At 51.0% G+C, this 20000-nt stretch overlaps 1 protein-coding gene across 2 annotated transcripts in view; it reads left to right on the top strand.

Moving 5' to 3' along the window:
- LOC129858306 (protein FAM91A1-like) overlaps positions 1-20000 on the top strand; it is a 164485-nt gene that overhangs the window by 87399 nt on the left and 57086 nt on the right. For both annotated transcript variants that reach the window (XM_055927454.1, XM_055927455.1), the window contains 3 exons: positions 2475-2587; positions 6304-6413; positions 9306-9424. In XM_055927454.1, the coding sequence (XP_055783429.1) occupies positions 2475-2587; positions 6304-6413; positions 9306-9424 (342 nt within the window). The remainder of the gene's footprint in view (positions 1-2474; positions 2588-6303; positions 6414-9305; positions 9425-20000) is intronic.

The raw sequence follows: 20000 nt of genomic DNA, 5'->3' as shown, positions 1-20000 counted from the left end.
CTCCCCACCCACTCTCCCCACCCTCCCCTCCCTCCCTCTCTCCCCCTCCCCCCCACCCTCTCCTCTCCCCCCTCCTCTCCCTCTCTCTCCCCCTCCTCTCCCTCTCCCCCCCCCTCCTCCTCCACTCTCTCCCCTCTCCCTCTCCCCCCCCTCCCTCTCTCCCCCCCCCCTCCCTCCCTCTCTCCCCCACCCACTCTCCCCCCCTCCCCTCCCTCCCTCTCTCCCCCTCCCCCCCACCCTCTCCCCTCCCTCCCTCTCTCCCCTCCCCCCCCCACCCTCTCTCTCCCTCTCTCCCCCCTCCCTCTCCCACCTCCTCTCCCTCCTCCCTCTCCCCCCCTCCTCTCCCTCTCTCCCCTCCCACACTCTCTCCCCTCCCACACTCTCTCTCCCCCCTCCTCTCCCTCTCTCTCCCTCCCTCCCCCCTCCTCTCCCTCTCTCTCCCCCCTCCTCCCTCTCTCCCCCCCTCCCCTCTCCCCCCTCCTCTCCCTCTCCCCCCTCCTCTCCCTCTCTCCCCCCCTCCCTCTCCCCCCCTCCCTCTCCCCCCCCTCCCTCTCCCCCTCTCCCCCCCCTCCCTCTCCCCCCCTCCCCCTCCTCCCCTCTCCCCTCTCCCCCCCTCCCTCCTCCCCCCTCCCCCCTCCTCCCTCTCCCCCTCCCCCCCCTCCCTCTCCCCCTCCCCCCTCCTCTCCCTCTCTCCCCCTCCCCCCCTCCTCTCCCTCTCTCCCCCCTCCCTCTCCCCTCCTCTCCCTCCCTCCCTCACTCTCTCCCCCCTCCCTCCCCTCCCTCTCTCCCTCACTCTCTCCCCCTCCCTCCCCTCCCTCCTCCTCACTCTCCCTCACTCTCTCCCCCCCCTCCCTCCTCTCTCCCCCCTCCCTCACTCTCTCCCCCCTCCCTCCACTCTCTCCCCCCTCCCTCCCTCTCTCCCCCCCTCCCTCCACCTCTCTCTCCCCCCCCTCTCCCTCCACTCTCTCCCCCTTCCCTCCACTCTCATCCCCCTCCTCTCCCTCTCTCCCCCCCTCACTCTCTCCCCCCCCTCCCTCCCCTCTCCTCCCCCCACCCACTCTCCCCCCCTCCCCTCCCTCCCCTCTCTCCCCCTCCCCCCCCCCACCCTCTCTCCCCCCTCCTCTCCCTCTCTCTCCCCCCTCCTCTCACCCTCTCTCCCCCTCCTCTCCCTCTCTCTCCCCCCTCCTCTCCCTCTCTCCCCCTTCCCTCCACTCTCCTCCCCCCCTCCTCTCCCCTCCACCCCCTCCCTCTCTCCCCCCCCTCCCTCCCTCTCCCCCCACCCACTCTCCCCCCTCCCCTCCCTCCCTCTCTCCCCTCCCCTCCCTCCCTCTCTCCCCCTCCCCCCCCCACCCTCTCCCCTCCCTCCCTCTCTCCCCCCTCCCCCCCCACCCCTCCTCTCTCCCCCCTCACCTCTCCCCCCTCCTCTCCCCTCCTCCCCTCTCCCCCCTCCTCTCCCTCTCCCCCCCCCCTCCCTCTCCCCCCTCCTCTCCCTCTCCCTCTCCCCCCCCTCCCTCTCCCCCCCTCCTCTCCCTCTCCCTCTCCCCCCTCCTCTCCCTCTCTCCCCCCCCTCCCTCTCCCCCTCCTCTCCCTCTCTCCCCCCCTCCCTCTCCCCCTCCTCTCCCTCTCTCCCCCCCTCCCTTTCCCCCCTCCTCTCCCTCTCTCCCCCCTCCCTCTCCCCCCTCCCTCCCTCTCTCCCCCCTCCTCTCCCCTCTCTCCTCCCCCTCCCTCCCTCTCTCTCCCCTCCTCTCCCTCTCTCTCCCCTCCCTCCCTCTCTCTCCCCTCCCTCCCTATCCCCCCTCCCTCACTCTCTCCCCCTCCCCCCCCTCTCTCTCTCCCTCACTCTCTCCCCCTCCCTCCCTCCCCTCTCTCCCTCACTCTCTCCCTCTCCCTCACTCTCTCCCCCCTCCCTCCCCTCCCTCTCTCACCCCTCCCTCACTCTCTCCCCCCTCCCTCCACTCTCTCCCCCCTCCCTCCCCTCTCTCCCCCCTCCCTCCACTCTCTCCCCCTCCCTCCCCCCTCCCCTCCCCTCCCTCCGTCTCTCCCCCCTCCTCTCCCTCTCTCCCCCCCTCCTCCCCTCCCTCCCCTCCCTCCCTCCTCTCCCCCCTCCTCTCCCTCTCTCCCCCCTCCTCTCCCTCTCTCCCCCCTCCCCTCCCTCTCTCCCCCCTCCCCTCCCTCTCTCCCCCCTCCCCTCCCTCTCTCCCTCTCCCCCTCCCTCCCCCTCCCCTCCCCCTCCCCCTCCCCTCCCTCTCTCCCTCACTCTCTCCCCCTCCCTCCCCTCCCTCTCTCACCCCTCCCTCTCTCACCCCTCCCTCACTCTCTCCCCCCTCCCTCCACTCTCTCCCCCTCCCTCCCTCTCTCCCCCCTCCCTCCACTCTCTCCCCCTCCCTCCCTCTCTCCCCCCTCCCTCCACTCTCTCACCCCCTCCCTCCCTCTCTCCCCCCTCCCTCTCTCTCCCCCCTCCCTCCCTCTCTCAGAATGCTGTGTCTATGTACTGTCGCCTGGGTTTTGCCTTGAAGAAAGGAAGCTCTTTCAGCTCAGAGCAGCTCCACCCCACATGGAAGACTGCCCCCTCTCTCAACAGACTGAAGTAGGTCTTCAATACCACTATATCACTATACTACTATACTACTACAACACTATATCACTACACTACTATACTACTATATATCACTATATCACTACACTACTATATATCACTATATCACTACACTACTATATATCACTATACTACTACACTACTATATATCACTATACTACTACACTACTATATATCACTATATCACTACACTACTATATATCACTATACTACTATACTACTACAACACTATATCACTACACTACTATACTACTATATATCACTATATCACTACACTACTATATATCACTATACTACTATATATCACTATATCACTACACTACTATACTACTATATATCACTATACTACTATATATCACTATATCACTACACTACTATACTACTATATATCACTATATCACTACACTACTATACTACTATATATCACTATATCACTACACTACTATATATCACTATACTACTATATATCACTATATCACTACACTACTATATATCACTATATCACTACACTACTATACTACTATATATCACTATATCACTACACTACTATATATCACTATACTACTACACTACTATATATCACTATATCACTACACTACTATATATCACTATACTACTATACTACTACAACACTATATCACTACACTACTATACTACTATATATCACTATATCACTACACTACTATATATCACTATATCACTACACTACTATATATCACTACACTACTATACTACTATATATCACTATATCACTACACTACTATATATCACTATATCACTACACTACTATATATCACTACACTACTATACTACTATATATCACTATATCACTACACTACTATATATCACTATATCACTACACTACTACACTACTATATATCACTATATCACTACACTACTACACTACTATATATCACTATATCACTACACTACTACACTACTATATATCACTATATCACTACACTACTATATATCACTATACTACTACACTACTATATATCACTATATCACTACACTACTATATATCACTACACTACTACACTACTATATATCACTATATCACTACACTACTATATATCACTACACTACTACACTACTATATATCACTATATCACTACACTACTACACTACTATATATCACTATATCACTACACTACTATATATCACTACACTACTATACTACTATATATCACTATATCACTACACTACTATATATCACTATATCACTACACTACTATATATCACTACACTACTATACTACTATATATCACTATATCACTACACTACTATATATCACTATATCACTACACTACTATATATCACTATATCACTACACTACTATATATCACTATATCACTACACTACTATATATCACTATATCACTACACTACTATATATCACTATATCACTACACTACTATATATCACTATACTACTATATATCACTATACTACTATATATATCACTACACTACCATATCACTACACTACTATATATCACTATACTACTACACTACTATATATCACTATATCACTACACTACTATATATCACTATACTACTACACTACTATATATCACTATATCACTACACTACTATATATCACTACACTACTATATATCACTATACTACCATATCACTACACTACTATATATCACTATATCACTACACTACTATATATCACTATACTACTACACTACTATATATCACTATATCACTACACTACTATATATCACTACACTACTATTACACTATATCACTACACTACTATATATCACTATACTACAACACTACTATATATCACTACACTACTATTACACTATATCACTACACTACTATAACACTAACACTATACTACTATATCACAATGCTACTATAACACTATACTACTATAACACTATATCACTATACTACTATATATCACTACACTACTATAACACTATACTACTATATCACAATGCTACTATAACACTATACTACTATAACACTATATCACAATACTACTATAACACTATATCACTACACTACTATAACAATATAACACTATACTACCATAACACTATATCACAATACTACTATAACACTATATCACAATACTACTATAACACTATAACACTATACTACTATAACACTATCACAATACTACTATAACACTATACTACTATATCACAATACTACTATAACACTATAACACTATACTACTATTTCACAATGCTACTATAACACTATACTACTATATCGCAATACTACTATAACACTATACTACTATAACACTATAACACTATACTACTATATCACTATACTACTATAACACTATACTACTATTTCACAATACTACTATAACACTATACTACTATTTCACAATACTACTATAACACTATACTACTATATCACAATACTACTATAACACTATAACACTAAACTACTATATCACAATACTACTATAACACTATAACACTAAACTACTATATCACAATACTACTATAACACTATAACACTAAACTACTATATCACAATACTACTATAACACCATATCACTACACTACTATAACAATATAACACTATACTACTATAACACTATATCACAATACTACTATACTACTATAACACTATACTACTATAACACTATACTACTATAACACTATCACAATACTACTATAACACTTTAACACTATACTACTATATCACAATACTACTATAACACCATATCACTACACTACTATAACAATATAACACTATACTACTATAACACTATTTCACAATACTATTATAACACTATACTACTATATCACTATACTACTATAACACTATACTACTATTTCACAATACTACTATAACACTATACTACTATTTCACAATACTACTATAACACTATAACACTATACTACTATATCACAATACTACTATAACACCATATCACTACACTACTATAACAATATAACACTATACTACTGTAACACTATATCACAATACTACTATAACACTATAACACTATACTACTATAACACTATCACAATACTACTATAATACTATAACACTACTACTATATCACAATACTACTATAACACTATACTACTATAACACTATCACAATACTACTATAACACTATAACACTATACTACTATAACACAATACTACTATAACATTGTTAATGTTCTGAGAACATGACTTTAAATAGAACCACGAGGAAACCTGTAGAAAACGTTATACTGAAGTACTGAGATTCCCACCTAAGAAGGATGGTTCTCAGAACGTTAAGTGCTAGCTGGGTATCCTGCACCATTCCCAGAACGTTGTGGGAAGGTTGCATGCCACGCTCTCACCAAGCTCTAAGAAGCATATGGTTCTCAGAACGTTATGCACTAGCTGGGTTATCACCGCTGGAAGGCGTGGCTTCCAGCGAGGCGTGAATTTCATTTGCCTTGTCGGGCGTGATTGTAGATCGTTCAACCGAAGTCTCGAGAGTACTGCTGCCCGTTGTATGAGGTACTGAAGTTGACTGAGTGAAAGGGAAGCAGTCCAGCTACAAACCAATGGGGAAATGAAGCACTACACAATACAAAACCAGATTACAGTACATCTAAAGCACGTCAATTAATCACATCCACAATATAAGACACGAGCCCCCTAATGCACGCACGCGCACACACACACACACACACGTAGCCCCAGTGTAATGTATGTGTGGGGTTTCCCACCCCGTGTCCCAGGAGCACAGTGGATCCCAAACAGATGCTGCTGTCGTGGGAACAGGGGAGTCCTGTGATGGAGGCTGGATCTTCGGCTACAGACACAGACACCACCAGCCTGGAGGACCAAGGTGAGAGTCTCCACTGTTACCACCCAAAACACACCACAAGCCCTGGCTCTGGCCCAGGCTGCCAAAAGTAACCTTTGTGTTGTATCCCTTTGAGTAGTATCCCCCTGAGTAGTAGTATATCCCCCTGAGTAGTAGTATCCCCCTGAGTAGTAGTATCCCCCTGAGTAGTAGTATCCCCCCTGAGTAGTAGTATCCCCCCTGAGTAGTAGTACCCCCTGAGTAGTAGTATCCCCCTGAGTAGTAGTATCCCCCTGAGTAGTAGTATCCCCCCTGAGTAGTAGTATCCCCCCTGAGTAGTAGTACCCCCTGAGTAGTAGTACCCCCTGAGTAGTAGTACCCCCTGAGTAGTAGTATCCCCCCCCTGAGTAGTAGTATCCCCCCTGAGTAGTAGTATCCCCCTGAGTAGTAGTATCCCCCCTGAGTAGTAGTATCCCCCCTGAGTAGTAGTATCCCCCTGAGTAGTAGTATCCCCCCCCCCTGAGTAGTAGTATCCCCCTGAGTAGTAGTATCCCCCTGAGTAGTAGTATCCCCCTGAGTAGTAGTACCCCCCCCCTGAGTAGTAGTATCCCCCTGTGTAGTAGTATCCCCCCCCCTGAGTAGTAGTACCCCCCCCTGAGTAGTAGTACCCCCCCGAGTAGTAGTAACCCCCCGAGTAGTAGTAACCCCCCGAGTAGTAGTATCCCCCCGAGTAGTAGTATCCCCCCGAGTAGTAGTATCCCCCCGAGTAGTAGTATCCCCCCTGAGTAGTAGTATCCCCCCCCCCTGAGTAGTAGTATCCCCCTGAGTAGTAGTACCCCCCCTGAGTAGTAGTATCCCCCCTGAGTAGTAGTATCCCCCCTGAGTAGTAGTATCCCCCCGAGTAGTAGTAACCCCCCGAGTAGTAGTATCCCCCCGAGTAGTAGTATCCCCCCGAGTAGTAGTATCCCCCCTGAGTAGTAGTATCCCCCCGAGTAGTAGTATCCCCCCGAGTAGTAGTATCCCCCGGAGTAGTAGTATCCCCCCGAGTAGTAGTATCCCCCCGAGTAGTAGTATCCCCCCGAGTAGTAGTATCCCCCCGAGTAGTAGTATCCCCCCGAGTAGTAGTATCCCCCCGAGTAGTAGTATCCCCCCCGAGTAGTAGTATCCCCCCCGAGTAGTAGTATCCCCCCGAGTAGTCGTATCCCCCCGAGTAGTCGTATCCCCCCGAGTAGTCGTATCCCCCTGAGTAGTAGTATCCCCCCTGAGTAGTAGTATCCCCCCCTGAGTAGTAGTATCCCCCCCTGAGTAGTAGTATCCCCCCCCCTGAGTAGTAGTATCCCCCCTGAGTAGTAGTACCCCCCCCTGAGTAGTAGTACCCCCCCTGAGTAGTAGTACCCCCCCCTGAGTAGTAGTACCCCCCCCTGAGTAGTAGTATCCCCCCCCTGAGTAGTAGTATCCCCCGCCTGAGTAGTAGTATCCCCCCCTGAGTAGTAGTATCCCCCCCGAGTAGTAGTATCCTCCCCGAGTAGTAGTATACCCCCCGAGTAGTAGTATACCCCCCGAGTAGTAGTATACCCCCCTGAGTAGTAGTATACCCCCCTGAGTAGTAGTATACCCCCTGAGTAGTAGTATACCCCCCTGAGTAGTAGTATACCCCCCTGAGTAGTAGTATACCCCCCTGAGTAGTAGTACACCCCCCTGAGTAGTAGTACACCCCCCTGAGTAGTAACCCCCAGAGTAGTAACCCCCAGAGTAGTAACCCCCAGAGTAGTAACCCCCAGAGTAGTAACCCCCAGAGTAGTATACCCCCCTGAGTAGTAGTATACCCCCCTGAGTAGTAGTATACCCCCCAGAGTAGTAGTATACCCCCCTGAGTAGTAACCCCCAGAGTAGTAACCCCCAGAGTAGTAACCCCCAGAGTAGTATACCCCCCAGAGTAGTAGTATACCCCCTGAGTAGTAACCCCAAGAGTAGTAGTATACCCCCTGAGTAGTAACCCCCAGAGTAGTAACCCCCAGAGTAGTAACCCCCAGAGTAGTATTCCCCCCAGAGTAGTAACCCCCAGAGTAGTAGTATACCCCCCAGAGTAGTAGTATCCCCCCAGAGTAGTAGTATCCCCCCAGAGTAGTAGTATCCCCCCAGAGTAGTAGTATACCCCCTGAGTAGTAGTATACCCCCTGAGTAGTAGTATACCCCCTGAGTAGTAGTATACCCCCTGAGTAGTAGTATACCCCCTGAGTAGTAGTATACCCCCCTGAGTAGTAGTATACCCCCCTGAGTAGTAGTATACCCCCCTGAGTAGTAGTATACCCCCCTGAGTAGTAGTATACCCCCAGAGTAGTATACCCCCAGAGTAGTATACCCCCAGAGTAGTATACCCCCCTGAGTAGTAACCCCCAGAGTAGTAACCCCCAGAGTAGTATTCCCCCCAGAGTAGTAACCCCCAGAGTAGTAACCCCCAGAGTAGTAACCCCCAGAGTAGTAACCCCCAGAGTAGTAACCCCCAGAGTAGTAACCCCCAGAGTAGTAACCCCCAGAGTAGTATACCCCCAGAGTAGTATACCCACCCAGAGTAGTAACACCCAGAGTAGTATACCCCCAGAGTAGTATACCCCCAGAGTAGTATACCCCCAGAGTAGTATTCCACCCAGAGTAGTTACCCCCAGAGTAGTATTCCACCCAGAGTAGTAACCCCCAGAGTAGTAACCCCCAGAGTAGTAGTATACCCCCTGAGTAGTAGTATACCCCCTGAGTAGTAGTATACCCCCCTGAGTAGTAGTAAACCTCCTGAGTAGTAGTATACCCCCCTGAGTAGTAGTAAACCCCCTGAGTAGGGCGGCTGTACTCTGTGCTATATTAAGGTTGTTGTTTTGCAAAACAATACATTCCAACCACAGCATCATGGGATTATGAGTTCTTCTCTCTCTGTGTTAGACAACACCAGTGTGAGCAGCCTGAGTAACCCTGGTCCTGCTGCCCCGCCCACCAAGAGGATCGCCTTCCTGTTTGACTCCACCCTCACCGCCTTCCTCATGATGGGGAACCTCTCTCCAGTACGTACCCTAACCCCTAACCCCTAACCCTCACCGCCTTCCTCATGATGGGGAACCTCTCTCCAGTACGTACCCTAACCCCTGACCCCTAACCCTCACCGCCTTCCTCATGATGGGGAACCTCTCTCCAGTACGTACCCTAACCCCTAACCCCTAACCCTCACCGCCTTCCTCATGATGGGGAACCTCTCTCCAGTACGTACCCTAACCTCTGACCCCTAACCCTCACCGCCTTCCTCATGATGGGGAACCTCTCTCCAGTACGTACCCTAACCCCTGACCCCTAACCCTCACCGCCTTCCTCATGATGGGGAACCTCTCTCCAGTACGTACCCTAACCTCTGACCCCTAACCCTCACCGCCTTCCTCATGATGGGGAACCTCTCTCCGGTACGTACCCTAACCCCTAACCCTCACCGCCTTCCTCATGATGGGGAACCTCTCTCCAGTACGTACCCTAACCCCTGACCCTCACCGCCTTCCTCATGATGGGGAACCTCTCTCCAGTACGTACCCTAACCCCTGACCCCTAACCCCTAACCCTCACCGCCTTCCTCATGATGGGGAACCTCTCTCCAGTACGTACCCTAACCCCTAACCCTCACCGCCTTCCTCATGATGGGGAACCTCTCTCCAGTACGTACCCTAACCCCTGACCCCTAACCCTCACCGCCTTCCTCATGATGGGGAACCTCTCTCCAGTACGTACCCTAACCCCTGACCCCTGACCCCTAACCCTCACCGCCTTCCTCATGATGGGGAACCTCTCTCCAGTACGTACCCTGACCCCTGACCCCTAACCCTCACCGCCTTCCTCATGATGGGGAACCTCTCTCCAGTACGTACCCTAACCCCTAACCCCTAACCCTCACCGCCTTCCTCATGATGGGGAACCTCTCTCCAGTACGTACCCTGACCCCTAACCCTCACCGCCTTCCTCATGATGGGGAACCTCTCTCCAGTACGTACCCTAACCCTGACCCCTAACCCTCACCGCCTTCCTCATGATGGGGAATCTCTCTCCGGTACGTACCCTGACCCCTAACCCCTGACTCCTAACCCTCACCACCTTCCTCATGATGGGGAATCTCTCTCCGGTACTCTCCGGTAGTATTAGATGTATTAGATGTAGTAGTATTAGATGTAGTAGTATTAGATGTAGTAGTATTAGATGTAGTAGTATTAGATGTAGTAGTATTAGATTTAGATGTATTAGGTGTAGTAGTATTAGATGTAGTAGTATTAGATGTAGTAGTATTAGATGTAGTAGTATTAGATGTATTAGATGTAGTAGTATTAGATGTAGTAGTATTAGATGTAGTAGTATTAGATGTAGTAGTATTAGATGTATTAGATGTAGTAGTATTAGATGTAGTAGTATTAGATGTAGTAGTATTAGATGTAGCTGTATTAGATGTAGTAGTATTAGATGTAGCAGTATTAGATGTAGCAGTATTAGATGACCCCTAACCCTCACCGCCTTCCTCATGATGGGGAACCTCTCTCCAGTACGTACCCTAACCCCTGACCCTCACCGCCTTCCTCATGATGGGGAACCTCTCTCCAGTACGTACCCTAACCCCTGACCCCTAACCCGCACCGCCTTCCTCATGATGGGGAACCTCTCTCCGGTACGTACCCTGACCCCTAACCTCTGACCCCTAACCCTCACCGCCTTCCTCATGATGGGGAACCTCTCTCCAGTACGTACCCTGACCCCTGACCCTCACCGCCTTCCTCATGATGGGGAACCTCTCTCCGGTACGTACCCTAACCTCTGACCCCTAACCCCTAACCCTCACCGCCTTCCTCATGATGGGGGCCCTCTCTCCGGTACGTACCCTAACCCCTAACCCCTAACCCTCACCTCCTTCCTCATGATGGGGGACCTCTCTCCGGTACGTATCCTAACCCCTGACCCCTAACCCTCACCGCCTTCCTCATGATGGGGAACCTCTCTCCAGTACGTACCCTAACCCCTGACCCCTAACCCTCACCGCCTTCCTCATGATGGGGAACCTCTCTCCAGTACGTACCCTGACCCCTAACCCTCACCGCCTTCCTCATGATGGGGAACCTCTCTCCAGTACGTACCCTAACCTCTGACCCCTAACCCTCACCGCCTTCCTCATGATGGGGAACCTCTCTCCGGTACGTACCCTAACCCCTAACCCTCACCGCCTTCCTCATGATGGGGAACCTCTCTCCGGTACGTACCCTAACCCCTGACCCCTAACCCTCACCTCCTTCCTCATGATGGGGAACCTCTCTCCAGTACGTACCCTAACCCCTGACCCTCACCGCCTTCCTCATGATGGGGAACCTCTCTCCAGTACGTACCCTAACCCCTGACCCTCACCGCCTTCCTCATGATGGGGAACCTCTCTCCAGTACGTACCCTAACCCCTAACCCTCACCGCCTTCCTCATGATGGGGAACCTCTCTCCAGTACGTACCCTAACCCCTGACCCCTAACCCTCACCGCCTTCCTCATGATGGGGAACCTCTCTCCAGTACGTACCCTAACCCCTGACCCCTGACCCCTAACCCTCACCGCCTTCCTCATGATGGGGAACCTCTCTCCAGTACGTACCCTGACCCCTGACCCCTAACCCTCACCGCCTTCCTCATGATGGGGAACCTCTCTCCAGTACGTACCCTAACCCCTAACCCCTAACCCTCACCGCCTTCCTCATGCTGGGGAACCTCTCTCCAGTACATACCCTAACCCCTGACCCCTAACCCTCACCGCCTTCCTCATGATGGGGAACGTCTCTCCGGTACGTACCCTAACCCCTGACCCCTAACCCTCACCTCCTTCCTCATGATGGGGAACCTCTCTCCAGTACGTACCCTGACCCCTAACCCTCACCGCCTTCCTCATGATGGGGAACCTCTCTCCAGTACGTACCCTAACCCTGACCCCTAACCCTCACCGCCTTCCTCATGATGGGGAACCTCTCTCCGGTACGTACCCTAACCCCTAACCCCTAACCCTCACCGCCTTCCTCATGATGGGGAATCTCTCTCCGGTACGTACCCTGACCCCTAACCCCTGACCCCTAACCCTCACCACCTTCCTCATGATGGGGAATCTCTCTCCGGTACTCTCCGGTAGTATTAGATGTATTAGATGTAGTAGTATTAGATGTAGTAGTATTAGATGTAGTAGTATTAGATGTAGTAGTATTAGATGTAGTAGTATTAGATGTAGTAGTATTAGATGTAGTAGTATTAGATGTATTAGGTGTAGTAGTATTAGATGTAGTAGTATTAGATGTAGTAGTATTAGATGTATTAGATGTAGTAGTATTAGATGTAGTAGTATTAGATGTAGTAGTATTAGATGTAGTAGTATTAGATGTATTAGATGTAGTAGTATTAGATGTAGTAGTATTAGATGTAGTAGTATTAGATGTAGCAGTATTAGATGACCCCTAACCCTCACCGCCTTCCTCATGATGGGGAACCTCTCTCCAGTACGTACCCTAACCCCTGACCCCTAACCCGCACCGCCTTCCTCATGATGGGGAACCTCTCTCCGGTACGTACCCTGACCCCTAACCTCTGACCCCTAACCCTCACCGCCTTCCTCATGATGGGGAACCTCTCTCCAGTACGTACCCTGACCCCTGACCCTCACCGCCTTCCTCATGATGGGGAACCTCTCTCCGGTACGTACCCTAACCTCTGACCCCTAACCCTCACCGCCTTCCTAATGATGGGGAACCTCTCTCCAGTACGTACCCTAACCCCTGACCCCTAACCCCTAACCCTCACCGCCTTCCTCATGATGGGGGCCCTCTCTCCGGTACGTACCCTAACCCCTAACCCCTAACCCTCACCTCCTTCCTCATGATGGGGGACCTCTCTCCGGTACGTATCCTAACCCCTGACCCCTAACCCTCACCGCCTTCCTCATGATGGGGAACCTCTCTCCAGTACGTACCCTGACCCCTAACCCTCACCGCCTTCCTCATGATGGGGAACCTCTCTCCAGTACGTACCCTAACCTCTGACCCCTAACCCTCACCGCCTTCCTCATGATGGGGAACCTCTCTCCGGTACGTACCCTAACCCCTAACCCTCACCGCCTTCCTCATGATGGGGAACCTCTCTCCGGTACGTACCCTAACCCCTGACCCCTAACCCTCACCTCCTTCCTCATGATGGGGAACCTCTCTCCAGTACGTACCCTAACCCCTGACCCTCACCGCCTTCCTCATGATGGGGAACCTCTCTCCAGTACGTACCCTAACCCCTGACCCCTAACCCCTAACCCTCACCGCCTTCCTCATGATGGGGAACCTCTCTCCAGTACGTACCCTGACCCCTGACCCCTAACCCTCACCGCCTTCCTCATGATGGGGAACCTCTCTCCAGTACGTACCCTAACCCCTAACCCCTAACCCTCACCGCCTTCCTCATGCTGGGGAACCTCTCTCCAGTACGTACCCTAACCCCTGACCCCTAACCCTCACCGCCTTCCTCATGATGGGGAACGTCTCTCCGGTACGTACCCTAACCCCTGACCCCTAACCCTCACCTCCTTCCTCATGATGGGGAACCTCTCTCCAGTACGTACCCTAACCTCTGACCCCTAACCCTCACCGCCTTCCTCATGATGGGGAACCTCTCTCCAGTACGTACCCTAACCCCTAACCCTCACCGCCTTCCTCATGATGGGGAACCTCTCTCCAGTACGTACCCTGACCCCTAACCCTCACCGCCTTCCTCATGATGGGGAACCTCTCTCCAGTACGTACCCTAACCCTGACCCCTAACCCTCACCGCCTTCCTCATGATGGGGAACCTCTCTCCGGTACGTACCCTAACCCCTAACCCCTAACCCTCACCGCCTTCCTCATGATGGGGAATCTCTCTCCGGTACGTACCCTGACCCCTAACCCCTGACCCCTAACCCTCACCGCCTTCCTCATGATGGGGAATCTCTCTCCGGTACTCTCCGGTAGTATTAGATGTAGTAGTATTAGATGTATTAGATGTAGTAGTATTAGATGTATTAGATGTAGTAGTATTAGATGTAGTAGTATTAGATGTAGTAGTATTAGATGTAGAAGTATTAGATGTAGTAGTATTAGATGTAGTAGTATTAGATGTAGTAGTATTAGATGTATTAGGTGTAGTAGTATTAGATGTAGTAGTATTAGATGTAGTAGTATTAGATGTAGTAGATGTAGTAGTATTAGATGTAGTAGTATTAGATGTATTAGATGTAGTAGTATTAGATGTAGTAGTATTAGATGTAGCAGTATTAGATGTAGCAGTATTAGATGTAGCAGTATTAGATGTAGTAGTATTAGATGTAGCAGTATTAGATGTAGCAGTATTAGATGACCCCTAACCCTCACCGCCTTCCTCATGATGGGGAACCTCTCTCCAGTACGTACCCTAACCCCTGACCCCTAACCCTCACCGCCTTCCTCATGATGGGGAACCTCTCTCCGGTACGTACCCTGACCCCTAACCTCTGACCCCTAACCCTCACCGCCTTCCTCATGATGGGGAACCTCTCTCCAGTACGTACCCTGACCCCTGACCCTCACCGCCTTCCTCATGATGGGGAACCTCTCTCGGGTACGTACCCTAACCCCTGACCCCTAACCCTCACCGCCTTCCTCATGATGGGGAACCTCTCTCCAGTACGTACCCTAACCCCTGACCCCTAACCCCTAACCCTCACCGCCTTCCTCATGATGGGGAACCTCTCTCCGGTACGTACCCTAACCCCTAACCCCTAACCCTCACCTCCTTCCTCATGATGGGGGACCTCTCTCCGGTACGTACCCTAACCCCTAACCCCTAACCCTCACCGCCTTCCTCATGATGGGGAACCTCTCTCCAGTACGTACCCTGACCCCTAACCCTCACCGCCTTCCTCATGATGGGGAACCTCTCTCCAGTACGTACCCTGACCCCTAACCCTCACCGCCTTCCTCATGATGGGGAACCTCTCTCCAGTACGTACCCTAACCTCTGACCCCTAACCCTCACCGCCTTCCTCATGATGGGGAACCTCTCTCCGGTACGTACCCTAACCCCTAACCCTCACCGCCTTCCTCATGATGGGGAACCTCTCTCCAGTACGTACCCTAACCCCTGACCCTCACCGCCTTCCTCATGATGGGGAACCTCTCTCCAGTACGTACCCTGACCCCTAACCCTCACCGCCTTCCTCATGATGGGGAACCTCTCTCCAGTACGTACCCTGACCCCTAACCCTCACCGCCTTCCTCATGATGGGGAACCTCTCTCCAGTACGTACCCTGACCCCTAACCCTCACCGCCTTCCTCATGATGGGGAACCTCTCTCCAGTACGTACCCTAACCTCTGACCCCTAACCCTCACCGCCTTCCTCATGATGGGGAACCTCTCTCCAGTACGTACCCTAACCCCTAACCCTCACCGCCTTCCTCATGATGGGGGACCTCTCTCCGGTACGTACCCTAACCCCTGACCCCTAACCCTCACCGCCTTCCTCATGATGGGGACCTCTCTCCAGTACGTACACTGACCCCTAACCCTCACCGCCTTCCTCATGATGGGGAACCTCTCTCCGGTACGTACCCTAACCCCTGACCCCTAACCCTCACCGCCTTCCTCATGATGGGGAACCTCTCTCCGGTACGTACCCTGACCCCTAACCTCTGACCCCTAACCCTCACCTCCTTCCTCATGATGGGGAACCTCTCTCCAGTACGTACCCTAACCCCTGACCCCTAACCCTCACCGCCTTCCTCATGATGGGGAACCTCTCTCCAGTACGTACCCTAACCCCTAACCCCTAACCCTCACCGCCTTCCTCATGATGGGGAACCTCTCTCCAGTACGTACCCTACCCCTGACCCCTAACCCTCACCGCCTTCCTCATGATGGGGAACCTCTCTCCAGTACGTACCCTAACCCCTAACCCCTAACCCTCACCGCCTTCCTCATGATGGGGAACCTCTCTCCAGTACGTACCCTGACCCCTGACCCCTAACCCTCACCGCCTTCCTCATGATGGGGAACCTCTCTCCAGTACGTACCCTAACCCCTAACCCCTAACCCTCACCGCCTTCCTCATGCTGGGGAACCTCTCTCCAGTACGTACCCTAACCCCTGACCCCTAACCCTCACCGCCTTCCTCATGATGGGGAACGTCTCTCCGGTACGTACCCTAACCCCTGACCCCTAACCCTCACCTCCTTCCTCATGATGGGGAACCTCTCCAGTACGTACCCTGACCCCTAACCCTCACCGCCTTCCTCATGATGGGGAACCTCTCTCCAGTACGTACCCTAACCCTGACCCCTAACCCTCACCGCCTTCCTCATGATGGGGAACCTCTCTCCGGTACGTACCCTAACCCCTAACCCCTAACCCTCACCGCCTTCCTCATGATGGGGAATCTCTCTCCGGTACGTACCCTGACCCCTAACCCCTGACCCCTAACCCTCACCGCCTTCCTCATGATGGGGAATCTCTCTCCGGTACGTACCCTGACCCCTAACCCCTAACCCCTAACCCTCACCGCCTTCCTCATGATGGGGGACCTCTCTCCAGTACGTACCCTAACCCCTAACCCCTAACCCTCACCACCTTCCTCATGATGGGGAACCTCTCTCCAGTACATACCCTAACCCCTAACCCTCACCGCCTTCCTCATGATGGGGAACCTCTCTCCAGTACGTACCCTAACCCCTAACCCTCACCGCCTTCCTCATGATGGGGGACCTCTCTCCAGTACGTACCCTGACCCCTAACCCTCACCGCCTTCCTCATGATGGGGAACCTCTCTCCAGTACGTACCCTAACCCCTGACCCTCACCGCCTTCCTCATGATGGGGAACCTCTCTCCAGTACGTACCCTAACCCCTGACCCCTGACCCTCACCGCCTTCCTCATGATGGGGAATCTCTCTCCAGTACGTACCCTAACCCCTGACCCCTGACCCTCACCGCCTTCCTCATGATGGGGAACCTCTCTCCAGTACGTACCCTAACCCCTGACCCTCACCGCCTTCCTCATGATGGGGAACCTCTCTCCAGTACGTACCCTAACCCCTAACCCCTAACCCTCACCGCCTTCCTCATGATGGGGGACCTCTCTCCAGTACGTACCCTAACCCCTGACCCCTAACCCTCACCGCCTTCCTCATGATGGGGAACCTCTCTCCGGTACGTATCCTAACCCCTGACCCCTAACCCTCACCGCCTTCCTCATGATGGGGAACCTCTCTCCAGTACGTACCCTAATCCCTAACCCTCACCGCCTTCCTCATGATGGGGAACCTCTCTCCGGTACGTACCCTAACCCCTGACCCCTAACCCTCACCGCCTTCCTCATGATGGGGAACCTCTCTCCGGTACGTACCCTGACCCCTAACCTCTGACCCCTAACCCTCACCTCCTTCCTCATGATGGGGAACCTCTCTCCAGTACGTACCCTAACCCCTGACCCCTAACCCTCACCGCCTTCCTCATGATGGGGAACCTCTCTCCAGTACGTACCCTAACCCCTAACCCCTAACCCTCACCGCCTTCCTCATGATGGGGAACCTCTCTCCAGTACGTACCCTAACCCCTGACCCCTAACCCTCACCGCCTTCCTCATGATGGGGAACCTCTCTCCGGTACGTACCCTAACCCCTAACCCCTAACCCTCACCGCCTTCCTCATGATGGGGAACCTCTCTCCGGTACGTACCCTAACCCCTAACCCTCACCGCCTACCTCATGATGGGGAACCTCTCTCCAGTACGTACCCTAACCCCTAACCCTCACCGCCTTCCTCATGATGGGGAACCTCTCTCCGGTACGTACCCTAACCCCTGACCCCTAACCCTCACCGCCTTCCTCATGATGGGGAACCTCTCTCCGGTACGTACCCTAACCCCTGACCCCTAACCCTCACCGCCTTCCTCATGATGGGGAACCTCTCTCCAGTACGTCCCCTAACCCCTGACCCCTAACCCTCACAGCCTTCCTCATGATGGGGAACCTCTCTCCAGTACGTACCCTAACCCCTGACCCCTGACCCTCACCGCCTTCCTTATGATGGGGAACCTCTCTCCGGTATGTACCCTAACCCCTGACCCCTAACCCTCACCGCCTTACCTCATGATGGGGAACCTCTCTCCAGTACGTACCCTAACCCCTAACCCTCACCGCCTTCCTCATGATGGGGAACCTCTCTCCAGTACGTACCCTAACCCCTGACCCCTGACCCTCACCGCCTTCCTTATTATGGGGAACCTCTCTCCAGTACGTACCCTAACCCCTGACCCCTAACCCTCACTGCCTTCCTCATGATGGGGAACCTCTCTCCAGTACGTACCCTAACCCCTGACCCTCACCGCCTTCCTCATGATGGGGAACCTCTCTCCAGTACGTACCCTAACCCCTGACCCTCACCGCCTTCCTCATGATGGGGAACCTCTCTCCGGTACGTACCCTAACCCCTAACCCTCACCGCCTTCCTCATGATGGGGAACCTCTCTCCAGTACGTACCCTAACCTCTGACCCCTAACCCTCACCCTCACCACCATCCTCGTGATTTTTTATTCTTTTTCTCCAGTTAGTCCTATGATTCTAACAGTTTTGTGACTTCAATATATCTTTAAAAATCTTCTTTCTGCAAAATGTAAAAAAGTGATTACTGATTCTATAGACTATTTCTCGACTCTTTTGCAAACATCAGAATTGAAATCTCCTAACAAAATGATTTCCTTCACCAGAGAATCATTACAGTTTGACAACACCATTTCAAGACCTTTATAGAATGCATTCTGATTGGGCGGCTTGTAACACTCCCCCAACAAATCGGCTCTGGTTTTGGGAAGGCAGATTTCCAGCCAGACAATCTTCAGATCAGCGATTAAATCCGATCTGACGTTGTATGCCATGTTGGATCTAACAAAGGCACATATCCCCCCACAGTTCTGATTCCGATCCTGCCTAACAACAGAGTAAAAGGGTCACAAACCACTAAAATACATAGAGCCGTGTTACTCTCGTTCATGTAGTATTAGATGTAGTAGTATTAGATATAGCAGTATTAGATGTAGTAGTATTAGATGTATTAGATGTAGTAGTATTAGATGTAGTAGTATTAGATGTATTAGATGTAGTAGTATTAGATGTATTAGATGTAGTAGTATTAGATGTAGTAGTATTAGATGTATTAGATGTAGTAGTATTAGATGTAGTAGTATTAGATGTAGTAGTATTAGATGTATTAGATGTAGTAGTATTAGATGTAGTAGTATTAGATGTAGTAGTATTAGATGTATTATATGTAGTAGTATTAGATGTATTAGATGTAGTAGTATTAGATGTAGTAGTATTAGATGTAGTAGTATTAGATGTAGTAGTATTAGATGTAGCAGTATTAGATGTAGCAGTATCAGATGTAGTAGTATTAGATGTAGTAGTATTAGATGTAGTAGTATTAGATGTAGTAGTATTAGATGTAGTAGTATTAGATGTAGTAGTATTAGATGTAGTAGTATTAGATGTAGCAGTATTAGATGTAGTAGTATTAGATGTAGCAGTATTAGATGTAGTAGTATTA

The sequence above is a fragment of the Salvelinus fontinalis genome, chromosome 6 (genome assembly GCF_029448725.1).
Source record: "Salvelinus fontinalis isolate EN_2023a chromosome 6, ASM2944872v1, whole genome shotgun sequence".
Taxonomy (NCBI): domain Eukaryota; kingdom Metazoa; phylum Chordata; class Actinopteri; order Salmoniformes; family Salmonidae; genus Salvelinus; species Salvelinus fontinalis.
The sequence above is the reverse complement of the archived record's forward strand: the minus strand, read 5'-3'. Positions and strand labels throughout refer to the sequence as shown.